Source organism: Centruroides sculpturatus, unplaced genomic scaffold, assembly GCF_000671375.1.
Source record: "Centruroides sculpturatus isolate CEXI.00-Female unplaced genomic scaffold, Cexi_2.0 scaffold1633, whole genome shotgun sequence".
NCBI classification, from domain to species: domain Eukaryota; kingdom Metazoa; phylum Arthropoda; class Arachnida; order Scorpiones; family Buthidae; genus Centruroides; species Centruroides sculpturatus.
The window spans coordinates 26238-42464 of NW_019385927.1; the positions used below are offsets into that span (position 1 = coordinate 26238).

At 27.8% G+C, this 16227-nt stretch overlaps 1 protein-coding gene across 6 annotated transcripts in view; it reads right to left on the reverse strand.

Moving 5' to 3' along the window:
- Nucleotides 1-16227, reverse strand: part of LOC111612620 (G protein alpha q subunit-like) — a 102493-nt gene that overhangs the window by 22117 nt on the left and 64149 nt on the right. For all 6 annotated transcript variants that reach the window (XM_023353857.1, XM_023353859.1, XM_023353858.1 and 3 more), the window contains 3 exons: nt 14435-14563; nt 1759-1888; nt 1270-1423 (listed from right to left, as the gene is read on the reverse strand). In XM_023353857.1, the coding sequence (XP_023209625.1) occupies nt 1270-1423; nt 1759-1888; nt 14435-14563 (413 nt within the window). The remainder of the gene's footprint in view (nt 1-1269; nt 1424-1758; nt 1889-14434; nt 14564-16227) is intronic.

Sequence of the window (16227 nt, forward strand, 5' to 3'; positions counted from 1 at the left end):
ATCATCGTTTGCAATATGACCAGCCCACTGCCTCTTGTGGCAGTGGGCTGGTCATATTGCAAGAAGAACTGATCATTGCTGGACATCTGAAGTTCTTGATTGGATATCTAGAGATCGGAAACGACCAAGAAGATGTCCTCACACTCGGTGGGTTGATGAGATCAAGAGACATCTTGGCACAACATGGAAGCGAAGTGCTCAAAACAAAAGATTGTGGAAGAGGCTTGGGGAGACCTTCATCCTGCAGTGGATTGATAACGGTTGATGATGATGATGATTGATTACATATTCGGTATTCGGGTGAATAGCGAAACACAGGCAGAATATCAAATAGTAACCGAATATTCATTGCATCATAAATGTGTACATTTTAATATACCAAAAACTATCATAAATGAGATTATTAATACAAAGAACATGGATTTGCTTCCTTTTCCATGCAAATGATTATTTGAATTGTACAGGTCTTTTGTGATATGCTCTTAATCACCTTAAGAAACTTTGTATAAAGTTACTTAATCTACATTTGTTAACATAATAGTACATTAGTTTTCAGCTATTTCTGTTAATTTATGTTTTTAATGTGATTAATTTTCATTCTTTATAGCACATCTACAATTGCAATGATTCCTTATATTTTTACAAAGATTTCTTTAGATATACAATTGTTGATATTTAGGATGTCTCATTTTAATCTTACAGAAATTATTTTCTTATTAATTGTATAAATTTTATGAAATTGTGTGTGACATGCTTTCAACTTTCCACAGGAATACAAATAGAATAGACTAAATAACATTTAAAACAGGATCTTGCTATAAAATTTTCGAAATTAATTTTTTAATAAATTACAAACTAATGATGGTATACACCAATATGAAGACAATTAGTCAGTTTGTTCATGTTAAATTTCCAAAAACATTTAATACTTCAAATGTTTTTAAATTTTATAGCATAGATGTTGAAAACACTTGAAACATTTTATTAAAAGTGTTTTTCATAAAAAAAAAAAAAAATACATTAAAAAAATGTTTGCCAGGACGAATTCACATATAGAAAAATATATTTCCTTTCGAACTATACATATAATTGAGTCCGAAAAAAAATATATTTTTCTATATGTGTTTTTCATAAATTTAACAATAAAAAACTCTAATTATCTAAATTTTAGTGAAGTAATTTTTTTTGCTTTATTTTGAAAATGTTAAAGCATATTTGCTTTAACATTTGCAAGTGTTTTATTCAAATATTTTTAAAAACTAAACTTACCATCAAATTCTGGAAAATAATCAACTAAATGTGAATGCATGATCTTCTCTTCTAATAAATCTTTCTTATTCAAGAAAAGAATGACAGAAGAATTTTGAAACCAGGGATAAGTAATAATGGTTTTGAATAATGCTTTGCTTTCTTCCATTCTATTCTGAAAACATTTTTAAATATAAATTTACAAAAAAATCTCTATAGCCTTCTACTATTTATGAAATTTTTAATATTCAATATATAATCATCTCCATTATTTTAACATAAAATGATTTAAAAACATTTTAATCTTCAAAAAAGATAAAGCATACTTTTTGTACAAATTAGTTTTTTAAAAAATTAGAAAGTATATTATTGTGTATGTTCTATCTAGACTTTTTGAAATCTTGATAGTGTGATAAAAATTGGAAAATAAGAATTCATATTTATGTATTTAGAATATACATTATAAATTGACTATATCAACACAATATTACAAGTTAAAATTTATACTACCTCATTATCAGATTCAAACAAAATTTGATCATATTCACTTAAGGCAACAAGAAAAATTATAGATGTAACATTTTCAAAACAGTGTATCCATTTTCTTCTTTCAGACCTTTGACCACCAACATCAACCATTCTAAATAAGTAAAAAGGAGAAAAATTAATGCAACTAAACTGAAAAATAGTATGTGAAATAAAATAATTTGTAATTTTTCATTTTTTATAAAAATTAAAAATAAAATAAAAAGATAAATATGTTAAAGTAAAAATAATTTTAATTTTAGTACAGTATAATAGTAAAAGTGTTAAGGCATAGAAATTTAATACATATATGATAAGAGATAACAAAAAAAATTTATCTAATTCATTAAAAATGAGCACTATTCTTTCATTGGAATTTACAACATACTGATAAAACTTTGAATTAAAATAAAAATATATAATAGTAAAATTATTATTAAATAAAGTACAGTACCACATAAAATTAATTACAGTAGATTCCCAAAAACTTGACTTAATGTGGATGAAAAGGTGATGAGTTACCAAAAACAATGAGTTATATGGCATTGCAATAATGCTAATTTAAACTGCAAATTTTCGTAAAGTTATTATATGTACAAATTCATGTATGTATTAACTACATACCAATAGTGAATATTTCTATTTGTAGTTAAAGTTTAATTAAAAAAAACTATTGACTATTCAATGGCTAATTTCAAGTTAGTGGCATTTTGAAGTGGCACCTTGGGAAAAAAGTTATATTCTTTGCTAACATGTGGAATTGATGCTATTAACAAGTGTCACCAATAAAGAATAATAACTTATTTGATCCTAGTTAGAGGTAAAAAAATTAGATTACATGCACTTTTTCCTTTGTTGAATGACACAAGTTTTATGGCATGTCTAGTTATTGAGTCAAGTTTCTGGGACTCTACTGTTTTTACAATTATATTTTTAAACAGAAATTACTTATTTTGCTTTGTTTTACACCAGTGTTGACAACAAGATAGCTCAATAGAGCCAACAGAAGATCTTAGGCAATTGTTATTACATAAAAACTTTGTAATTTTTGAAATTAGTACTCTGTTAAGTCAATTTAAGTTCATCAATTTTTCAAGTAACTGATTTTTGGATACTTGACACACTACTGTACTGTCAATTAAGTCATAATAGTTGATTTTGTCATCCATAAGTTGATATTCTCCTTACTTCATTAATATATTTTCTATTTTATTTTATAAATATTTTAATATACCACATATTTACTAAAACTGATAATCAAAAATTTATTGAGTTGATTAGAAAGTTCAAAGTAATTTTTAAAGAAAGTTGAAAAGAAAATTTTTGCATACAATTGATAATTTATTCAATAATGTAAGTACTTTTTTCCAGCTATTTACTTCATGACTGTTCTTGAAGAATTTCCTATTTTTTATGCAAAGAAATGCTTCAATGATTTTGCTATTCAATAGGGCATCAAAATTCGTCATTACAGAAATTTAGCAGACCAAAACAAATAAGAATTCAATCTTTTCTTAGCCATTTTTTCTCAAAAATAACTTAAATCATTTCCTCTGTAATTTAGTCATGTATTCTTAAAAAAGGAACAAAAAAGTGTTGCAAATACATCATAACTTATGAATGTATTAGAAGTGAATGCACTTTCCAACATCAAATGGTTAATTTTAATTAAACTAGGTTTGTAAAATAAGACATGAGATAGTCAAAGTCCCTTCAAAATGGGTCATTTTTGTTGCAACCAGTGATGAAGCACAAGTGGAAATATAATTTTTGTCAAATTATATAATTATTAGCATCATAGTGATGACATAATTAAGATGCTTTAATTGCTCAAATACAGTGCTATCTGATGTTTTCAGAATCTTAGTAATCTCTCAAATTATGTAGCATTGGTTATCTCTGATATCTTTACTTGAACAGTGAATGATCTGGTCAACATTCTTAAGGCAAAATGTTCTGACTTTAAAATACAAATACTATTGTAAACAATATTTTCACTCTTAACTATAGCATCTCCATACATTGTATAAATATTTTAAGTTTGTACATTTTTCTTACCTTTTAAATTGGTAAAAAGAGCATAGAGTACTGGAAATGCATTTTGCTTGTTTACTTTTTCTTCTATTTTTTAAATGCTATTAGAAAAATGAAACTCAATCAATATCATTACAATTTTCTTTTTAAATAACATTTTGAAATGTTACTTTTCTGAATAACTGAGAGGATTTGTGGTTACTTAGCATAAGTGGTTAATTGTAAGGATCATCAGGATACTACCTTGTTAAGGTGCTAGGTAAGGTGCTAAACTGAAGGGACACTGAAGCCAAACAGGCCTTTCATGAGGAACCAGACCAAATGTGTCAGAATCCAATAACTATGATGCAAACACATAAAACAAACCTTATACCAGATTAGTCACTGCAGGACAATAAGGACTAAGTCAAGTGTTAATAATATCTGGACACTTGGTGCACTTTTAGATCAAAGTGCATTTAAGCCTACTGGTCTGTGACCAGATAGTTGGTAAAAAATGGGCTACAAGACTCAGGAACTTCAACAAAATAGGGCATGCACTTTTTGAAACTAATAGGCAGAGCTAGTATTGGGCTTATGGATAGGTAGCTTCTGTTTCGTCTATCCCATGTGTATACAATGTTTAAAAATTGCTTTTAGTTATTTAGGTGTTTTTGAAATGCTGGTTAATTGTTGTTTGCCTCAGTGCCAACAATAAGAAATATCCAGATTTGAAATTTCATAAATTTCCAGATGAACCAATAAGAAAAAAAAAAAAAAGGAAGAAAAGATAAAGACTGTAAAGAAAATCAGTCAATAGCAGCAAGAAGAATTATAAAGATAGTTAATTATGAATAGTTTAGAATAATAATACTCTACAAATGTAAACATATTTTAATGAACAATTGAATGAAAGGTTATTACATCACACCAAGTTATATAAAAGAAAATCATTTTAACTTTTGAAATCTTAACAGTTTAACAGTGTTGAGCATTAATAACACAATGCTGAGAAATAGTGAACTTTCAAAGGCTAAAATTTTAAATATATATGAATTACAAGATGGTAGGAAGTTTCAGAGAAATAGCTACAATAATTAATCATTCTAAAACTGCTGTGACCAATATACAGACAAAACAAGAAAATTATGGAAAATGAAGAGAAGAAGAGAAGTAGATGCAAGAAAAAAATTAAATGACAGAGATAAACAAAAGGTTTTTTCCTTACTAAACACAAGTAAATTAGCAGCTATCTACTAGACAGATAGCTGCTAATTTATCAAAATCTGTGTCCCATCAGATGATATGGTGATGTTCATGATAACAACATAAAATATTGCAATGAAAGTGATACCTAATTTGACACCTGTTCATAAGCAACAAAGACTTCAATGGGCTAAATCTGTCATAAGCTGGACCAAGGAATGGGAAAAAGTTGTGCTTTCTGATGGAAAAAGTAGAATTTAGATGGACTAGATGGTTATGGATATTGCTGGTATGGTGTGGAAAGAGAAGCCAAATTAGAATAAGTAGTCAGTTAGGACGTGGCACTGTAATGGTTTGGAATGTTTTTGGATTCAATAGGAAAACTGATATTGCCATTGTTGATGAAAAAATAGATTCTTCAAAATATCAGAATATGTTAAAAAATAATTTAATTGTATTTGGACCTTTAATTAGTGAAAATAATTGAATATTTCAACAAGACAATGCTCCACTCCATGCATCAAAATCTACTAAGAGCTGGTTTATTAATGAAAACATAAAAAATGTATTAAATTGGCCTTCTAGAAGTCCAGATCTTAGTCCAACAGAAAATTTATGGAGCATAATAATAAAAATAGTTTATGGTCAAAACAAGCATTATTCTCAAGTAAACCAGTTAAAATTAGCAATTATGGATGCTTGAGAAAATATTGAAGTGAAACAATTGCAAAAATTGATTCAAAGTATGCCTGATAGTGTGTTTGATGTTATTTAAATGAAAGGCGGTCCAACTAAATATTAAATGATATGAACTTTTCCAAAAATATAGTGACCTTATAATTATGTTACATTCAAAAATGCAGTTAATTTCAAAAATAATGTAAAAATGTCTTAATTATCATCAAACATTGATAATTGATTTTTAACATTGTTTTGTGTTTATTATCATTATCTAAAATTTCAAAAGAATATTACAAATTGACATTGAGAAATTAAAACTAAATTGTTGTCCTCATAATTCTGTTACAAGATCAAAAATGAAAGTCAACAACTGTAAAAGTGTCAGTTTATACTTATTATTTTAAGCTTGTTACCTTTCAAACTCATCTAGATTTGGATATCTTAAAACAATGGCTTGCAGATTAGCAAAGATTTATAGAAAGGAATAATGAGTTCACTGAATTGGAAATTACACAAAATAAATAAAGGTCTAGTGATCAGAAAGTACAAAGAAATACTCAAGCAAATTCATAACAAATGATGCCAGATACTCAAGCAGAAGAAATTGAGATAACACATGAAGATGTAGAACAAAATAGAGAAGCACAACCAGAATATGAGTAGATAGCACCAGCTATACTCTGTTTCTAATAGCTTTATTGCCATTAGAAACAGAGTATAGCTGGTAGAGATTGCCAATTGATTAAAAGAAAAAAATCATTAAACATATGAATAAAGGACAAGATTGGAAAAGATTATTACAACAAATTTCAATGGTGACAAAGTATCTGACACAAGCCCTTAACAACTTGAACAAGGCTATTGTTGCTAAGGCTGTTGGGATGGCATCATTGCATGAAATGTACCAGCTTATATACTGTATTACAATAGTGATAACTGTAGAGTTGGGATATGAAATAAATAAATCTCTAAAAAGACAATATAGTAACACATCAAAATGGAAAATTAGACCAGAAAGGAAAATCAGAAGACTAAGGTCATATGCTAGCAAGCTAAAAGACAAAAAAAAAAAAAAAAAAAAAAAAAATCATCTTGATAACAGAAAATCAGAGCAGATGGTCAGAGAGTAAATTGTTGCAGTTTCAGTTAAGATGACTAGATATGGGATTGAACAGTTTAGTCAGAATCAACTTTTTATGATAAACCAAAGACACTTTTATGAAAATATAAATGGAGAGAGAAGTAGGAATACCAGAAGAACCAAATAAAGAAGAAATTATAGAGTTTTAGACTGTCCTTTATATTTTTCCAGAAGATTAAAATAAGGCTGGACTCAGACAGAGGATGTTAAAACTAATATCAAAGGAAGTGAAATTAGAAATTTAGTAATAATGAATGAATTAGTAGAAAAATAGTAAGAAAGATAAAGAGCTGGATAACACCAGGAATAGAACTACAACTTCATACCAAAATATTAGAATATTTGTATAAAAAAGAAAGTACTATATTAAATAACATTGAATTCAAAATAATTGCTAGCATATATTGCAAAAAACTAAGCATTAATAAAAAGTGTATGAAGATGCTCTCTCAAATGGCATAAAGCATTTGATTTAATCACAAATACAGTAAAACCTCAATTTAATGGACTAATTTGGACAATGAATGTTTAATGCCAAAAGTCTGTTATATAATAAAGTAGGTTATCTAAATGCATTTTAAAAAAATTGACAAATTAGTTAATTTATCTGTTTTTACTTATGTAGCATATGTTTGTGAAATTAAAATTAAGCATGTATGAGAATTTAATTTTACAGAAAAGTTTTCTGGTATGTATTTGTGGTTATGTACTGTACTTATCATAGTTCTGAGACTGTAATAAACACATATACAATCTAAATTGAAATAAATAAACAAACATTTTTCATTTTTTTATGAAAATGCACTTGAATTGTATTTAACTAAACAAATAAATAGCATTCTTAGAAAGAAAACAAAATTTAAATTTGACAAAAAAAAAAAAAAAAAAAAAAAAAAAAAAAAAAAAAAAAAAAAAAAAAAAAAAAATATTCCTATTCATTCATCTTCAATGATGCATCAAAACACTCCTGTTGCAAATGTGTTTTGATAATAAGTGGTGATTCTGGATTTTTTTTAAAACTTGTTAATTTAATTACATATAAAAAGCATTTTAAAATTAAGAAGGTGTTAATTTTCACATATGACATAAACCAGAAATTTTATCTATTAAATTGAGGTTTTACTATATTTTGAAATGAAACATAATTACAGTGTGACAAAATTTTAGGATATCTTTCTCCTTATGCCAAAATATTAGACTAATGTAGAAAACTTCAAAAAAAATTACACAATAATGCAATTTATAAAAAAATAAAAGTAACAATAAATGAATAAAGTTGTTTTAATTTTATTTAGTGTTTTGTTGGTGCTCTATGTGTTTTGATTACAGTCTGCAATCCAGATGGCATGTTATGCACTAATTTGGCACAGTCTTCCCACTGAACTGAATGCCAGACATTCCTTATCTTCTATATTAATTCACTTTTTGAAGTTTCTTTTTCTTTAGCTAGCTTTTTCTTCATGATTCCCTACAAGTTTTCTGTGGAACTGAGATCTGGTGAATTGTGAGACCATGTCAGTACTTGAACATTATACTCATTAAGTCATTTCTTAGTAGTGCTTAATGAATGAGCTAATGTATTGTAATGCTGGAAAATGCAATCAGCACCACCAAACATGTTTTCCATTGAAGGTAACAAGAAATATTCCAGAATTTCTTGATATAATGTTCAATTTACAATCATATACAGTATTACTAGTTCTTTTATGCCTTTACTTTCATATAGCTCCAGATCATCAAACTCTATGGAAACTTTACAGAGTTTTTCATGGTAGACTAGAACTGGAAGGAAATACTTCATGTTTTGTTTTCCAGATCATTATACCCTTGTCTCTATAGGATACACAAAATATTGACTTAACATTAAAAACCACTTGTAACCACTGCTCTTTTTTTTCCAGTAAATATGTTCTTTGTATCACTTAATTTGTCACTTCTATGCAGACATCAATTAATAAAGACTTGCATTTTGGTACATAACAGTTCATTTCCATTTCATGCAATTGCTTAACAGTTGTTCTTAGAACACCATGCTGCCATGAGCTTTCCACAAATGATGACATTGTTTAGAAATATGGAAATGGTTGGTTTTACTTTCACAATTTGTTTTAACTGGTTGTCATTTGAAGCAGATGTGCATCTGTTTCATCTTGCATTTTTCCTGTCATTTTCAAAGCCATAACTAAGATTGTACACTACTTCTTCAACACTTTTGAAATAGACTGAGTGCAACTGATGATAGATACTATAACTTTTTTGCTTCACCTTTATCTCTTAGTGAAACAATCATTTGTTTTGATCAACTGAAAGATCATTTCTTTATTCTTTATTAATTGATCATAAAGGTAATGCCATGGGCAAGAAGTGCTTCTCCTGATTAACAATATAACATTCTATTAAAATTACATAAACTAAATTAAAAAAGTAATAATATAAGTTAACATAAAAAACAGATGTTACTAAACATAATGAATTCACAAAGAAAAAATAAAATACAAGGAAAATTTACAAAAGTATTATATTTTTATACATATATATATTTTTAAAATATATGTGATTTTAAAATACAATTTAAAAAATGTAAATTGCAAATGGTAATAAAGCATAAAAAAATAAAAACAAAAAGTAACAAAAAAAGTCTTACATCATATAAAATTACACATTTTTTTTTACAAATGTCTGTTTTATTTATTTGTTTGCATTTATCTATTCTTTTTATTTATGTATAGTGTAATTGCTTTTATCTAGAGGATCTTTTTTATTGTTATGATATATATTGTTATAAAGTAATCTCTAATCTACAAAGACTTTACTGATTGTATTGAATATATAAATAAATAAAACAAAATATTTGATATAATGAGAACCAACTAATATTAATTACAACAAGGTATTCTAATCACAAGTATAATGAGATTAAAATTCTCAGATTCCAGTTTTCTGTTTCATTCACATTGTAAAATTAGTTTAAAATAATCTGCCTATTGTTATCAATTGTAATAATTACACTTGGGGACAAACAATAAAAATTCTTTAAAAATTTATACTAAGTGGACTTTTCTTTGAAACATACTTTTAATTGAAGCATACCTTTTAACTTTTACATATTTTAGGGACATGACAAAAATTCTTAGAAAATACATGTACCACACAGATCTTTACTTGATGCATACCTTCAAGATAAATATTCTTCTTGTGATTTCTCTAGTTTAGATTTTTGATCTATTGAGTTAAAATCACTTGTTTATAAGAAATGTAGCATATATATATATATGTAATAATATATATATGTGTATAAATGTGTAATGTATTAAGGTACTGCACAGTTTGTGACAAATATAAATTATACACATTCGTATTGTAATTGATTTTTAATAAATTGAGTTCAATAATGTTATCAGCTGTTATTGTTATCAAAAGTTGCAAATCCCAAAGTGATCATAATAAGTGGATTCCACTGTATTTGAAAAAACTGTTAAATGTGTGTTTTGAAATGCATAAATTTACAATCTGTCTCACAAATAAAGCAATTATTTTCTTTATAATAAATATAAAACAGAGAAACATTAGAAAACAAAAATAGATGGAGTTTAGTAATGCCATATAGTATCAGTAAATTTAACTATTTCACAAAAAATTTTATATTACCTTGACTTAACTATAAACTCTAAGCAACAAGAAGGATTCGTTCAAAAATATTATATAAAAAAGAAGGATATTGGATATTACAAAGAATATATCAGATGCTAAAATGAACATATCTTACTTAATTGTAATTTGGGACAAAACATTGATCTGATGGGTGAAACCACTGATAAAAGATAGACGGACTGTATTTCAGAAGTAAGTAAAAACATTCAATAGTAATCAAATGGCTGATAATGTAGAAAAGGTTATTATTTGAGGAACAAAGGTAGGATTCAGGTAAGTAGGTTTATGCTAGAACAAGGTATAACTTTTGACTGCTGCATAATAAATATAATAAATAAGATCATCCTTCTATATAATATCCACTGGAATAACAGAAAGAAAAAAAAAAAAAGAAGAAAATATGTGAAAATTATTATTATTTGAAATCAAAATCAACAATCTTCTCTTTACAAACTTAAACATACTGCACAAGCTTTTGTATCAGTTTATTATTTGAAGAAGAAAAAGAATAATTCCAAAATAATAGTTTTCTAATATATATATTTTTGCATTTTTCATCCCTTTTGAATGAATTTCACAGATATCCACAGATACATGCATATACACATAATACATGGAGGCTATGGTAAAACTTCAAATGCTCATAACTTCTAATTAATGTATCTTTCGAAAAAAATATTTCAGATAAAGTTTATTTTTTATATCATAATATGCATATAATATGCAATAAAAAATGGGGTTTCCATTTAAGAAAATGAAGTTGGCCTCATTTTCACCAATTGTAGTTCCATCTATGATGAAACCAACAACACCATCTTGTGGCCTCCTTAAAGTCTAACAATTTTGGTGGGATGAATTTTTCTGCCAGATAAATATTTTTCAAGTTATTCCAGTGGATTAATTAAAATGTACATATATATGAAGCGATTTTGAAAAATTTTGTTTCCTATACAATCATTTTAATAATATACTTACAATAACTGTCTGCTGAAAACTTGGAATGTTCAGAGTGTCTCATTATTTTTCAACATAGTCACCATTCTTGTTCACACATATCAATATCAGACAAGTTGTTGCATTGTGTTGGGAAAGAAATCAGATGTCTTCTCCTGGCACCAGTGATGTACGTCTGCAAGACTGGTGTAAGTGTCTCTTCAGGTGTTCTTTAAGCTTCAGAAAAAGAAAAGAATTTGAAAGGTGTGAATTTGTGTGATTCAGATGTACAAGTGTTATAAAATTCTCTTTAAATTTGAGATGCTAAATGCATCCTGTGTTTGTTGACTTGTGTCATAGTGAAGACCTGTATCTTTTTTTTTTCTGAAGCTTAAAGAACGCTTGAAGGGATTCAGTTACATCAGCAATGTGGAAGTGCAAACAGATACGTATTGTTGGTGCCAGGAAAACACACCTAATTTCTTTGCTGACATTGGCATATGTGCGGGCAGCAATCATGACTACGTGAAAAAAATAATGACATCTCCTGGTATACGACATTCCAAATTTTCAATAGATATAAAGTTCACACACACTATTAAAACTATTGCATAGAAAGCAGAACTTTTCAAACGGACTCGTACAGATATACACACATACATAAATAAATACTGTACATATGACAAAATGATTAATTGAACAATATAAGCAAAACAAAAATCGCTAAACAGTTAATATTTTCTGTTTTAAAGTACCAAAGATCTATTTGTAAAATTTATTACATTTCTAATATCCAAGTACATTATTTATTAGATTCCAAATTAAAAAATATTTTTTTAAGTTAAATTTATTAACCATTCTAAATTAAATTATAAAATAATAAAATTGTCTGAATTAATTTTATCAGTTATTTGACCTTAAATAAAAACGTGGTATATAGATCTTTGAAGTAATATGTTAAAATATCTTCATTTACAAATTATAGTATTACTTTTTAAAAGTGTTTTGAACAAAGGATAACACTTAAAGATATCATTAATAAACCTAAGTCATTGGAGTGAAATAAATTGAAATAATAATAAGTATTGAAAAACAACATGCACAAAATGTACTATGACAGCCATAATCACAGAAAAAAACAATTTACCACAACAGATCAGACATCACACTCATTGACAAACACAATAAAATCATATACATTATAGACATATTCATTCCAAACACATGCACTGAAGAAAATCAGCAAGTACACAGAACTCGTCCAGGAAATAAAGCATCTGTGGAGGATGGATAGTGTGTGTGATATCTCCTCTACAGGTGATACAACTACACAAAAATCTGAGAACATTACAATTGAATAGAAACACATACATCACACTACAGAAGGCCACTGTATTGAATACATGTAATACTGTTAGAAAATTATTGAATTTGAACACACACATTGACACACTTATTTAATTTTTGTCTTGTTATGGTTGCCATGCCTTTACTCTGGTATGGCATAGTACACAGCAACCAGTGTCAACTGAATATAACCCAGTAAACTCAACATAATAATAAAATAGAAAAACTTTCAATTCAGTATGATGTTTTATAAAATTATAACATTTTCAAAAAAAAATTTTTTTGTTATGTGTTTTTAAAATATCAGGTTGTTACTAAAGTTCTGTCAGTTTGAGACAGCATATCATTGCTAAAAATAAGATTATTTAATTGAAATAACCTCCATTATAAACAATACATTTTTGCCATAGAGTTACAAGTGTATTTATACCATGCTGAAAAACTATGGCACTCTGGACTGAATGAACTGTTTGAAGGTGGTTTCCACCTCTGCTTTGTTGGAGGAATGTTTTCTCTTGGAGAAAACTGTTGAGATGCTTGAATAGATGGTAGTCTAAGGGGGAAGGCCTGGTGAATAGGATGGATGAAGGAGAACTTCATATTCTAACTGGTTCAGTTTCTGGAGGATGACTTGTAACACATGAGGACAAGCATAATCATGAAGTAAGATGAGGCCTCTTCAATTCACCACTGCTGGCTGTATTTGAGTTAACTTCTGATGGACAATGTCCAATTCATTCAGATTGAAACTTTCAAACCAACATTATACTGTGCATTCATTAGCAGTTTTGTCATCCCATGCTTTATTACTGTTACAAGTTGCTTCACTTGCTTTGTGGCCAAGTTTGAACTCATAGAATAGGTCTCATCCAAAACCCCAAAAACAAAGATATGTTGCATTTTTGAAAAGATAAGTGTTGCATAATACATACAGAAGTTTGCACTATAAAACAATACATAACTTGTCGACATGTACTACCATAGTCAAGCTAAAACTTAACTTAAAAGTAATGCATATAAAAAAATCTGACAGAACTTTTGTAACAACCTGATATATTACATTTTAAAACATAATAACTAACTGAATTAGACAAAAATTAAGTTAATTTTTAAAACTTCTATTAGCTTTAAAAATGAATAAAATAGCAACCTTCAGTAATTTATGCAATAATAAAATAATTTTTAATATTGGAAAACATATTTTAAACAGAATATCTATTTTAATTTTATTTAAATCAGTGATTCTCAAAGTGGATGCTACTGCCCCCTGTGGGCAGTGAGTAAATCTAACGGGGTTAAAAAAGCAAGTGGATGGCAGGGTAACTGAACAGTACCCATAGGTGAAGGTTGGATCACTGACAATCTTTTCCCATCCTCTGTTAAAACAGAGAAGAAGAAGAAACATTGCATTTAATGGTTTCCAGATGTGGAGAACAATGTATGATAAGTGTGAGATAAACAGAAAAGTTTTTCTAAGAATATTTCCAAGCCTTTCTCAAACAAGGGAAAATGGTTTAGGGGCATTGGGTGTAAGTTTATGGAACCAAGGGGTGGTGGGTGAAAAAAGTTTGGGAATCACTGATCTAAATAATAAATTAATAAAAATGAACTAATATACTGCAATTATAATTAGAGATTCAATATTTTCATTATAAATATATATTAAAAAATTTGACAACTTCAACATACCTGAATATAATGGAATCCAAATCAAATGGATATTCAATTATCCCAGTTGTTGGAACTCTAACACGTAAAATATCTTGTTGAGTTGGCAAATAATCAGAGGTAGATATTCTATCAAGATCATTTAAATAGCTGAAAAACATGAATCAATAATTATTCATAAAATTTTAAACTGCATATACAGTAAAATACACTTATTGTAATCATTTGGGATTTGCCTTTACTAATAACAGACTGGTAATATTAAACAAAGTAAGTAAATATGACCATAATTGGTATAAATTCTGGTTACATTAATTCTAACATTAAAAGAACATGTTGAAACAATTAAAAAATTGTATAATTTGAAAATTTATTAACTATAATTGATGAATTATTATTATTAATTAATCAGTTGTTTTGCAACATTATCTGTAACAACAGTTAATATATACAGTAATACTCCAAACTTATGCAATAGGTGAGACTGAGCGATAACCACGTAAGTCGAATTCGCATAAGTCGGAGTATAATTTTGCAGTGTGTGTAAAATCCAAGTCGGATGTATGTAAGCTAATAAATATTCTCATTAATCTTATCTCATCTTTTAATTCGTTCACAGTTACAAGAAATCACCACATAGAGTCTCTCAAGTTTCCATAGATATAACAAACATAGAAATACAATAGAGCATCGATTATCTGACTCAATTGGGGACTCAGGTTGGTCGGATAACTGAAAAAATCGGATAACCGAAAAGAAGGGAAAAGATACACTATTAGTAGAGTATATTAAAATATTAGTATTCCTAATGTTTAGGTTGTAATTAGTTTATTAGTGTATTGCTATTAACCAACCCATGTAATTAGTTTATTAGTGTATTGCTATTAACCAACTTTGCGTTGAATTTTCATTGATGTTTAGCCTAACAAATTTTTTTAAAAAATAATAATCGTCGCTATTGTATCGTTAAAAATATTTTTAAATTGTTTTATTGCTCACGAAACAAACAACCACTCATAATTAGAAAATTAAGTCTCGTTTAAATACTGCCCTCCCTTCAATGGTCGAACAGTTGATGCCAGCTAAAACATGCAAAAATTTAACAAAAATAATATTAAAATAGCCAAAACATAGCCAAATATTGTAATGCCACATCACTAGCAGACATTTGAAATTTGCCGACTAGAACGGTCGGTTAACTGATGTGACTGTTAATCAGGGGTCGGATAATCTATGCTCTACTGTAAATAACACAAAATAAATTGTAGCTATGTGTCAATTCCACGCAACACATCTGAACATGTAAGCTGAACAATAGTGTGGAGGTAGTGAGTAATCAAGAGTTGCATGGCGTTCAAACAAAAGACGAATCGATGAGATTTGAAAATCACATAACTTCGAGTTCGCATAAGTTGGGGTAGCGAAGTCGAGGTATTACTGTAATTGAAATAAGAAATTCCAGCAAATTAAACCACTGTACTACAAGTAATAATTAAAACAATAAATGTTAAAATTTATTTGTCTTGGTTTTATTTATTAGTCATTAACAAGTGGTTGATGATGCTTCATTATCAGCCATTTGTTGAGATAATGCAAAATTTCAATAATGTCTTGTAAGACATTGTACAGTACATAAGTGGTGCAGTTGTGCTCTTCAATATTCTCCATTCATACCATAAGTTACTATCTACATATCAAATATTTTTTTGTGTTTATCGATTTTGTTGTTTTTCAACTTTGAAATATGTGATACTGTAACTGAGGTGTACATGTACTATGCACCTTATGATATAAATATAATTTGTGATTACTTT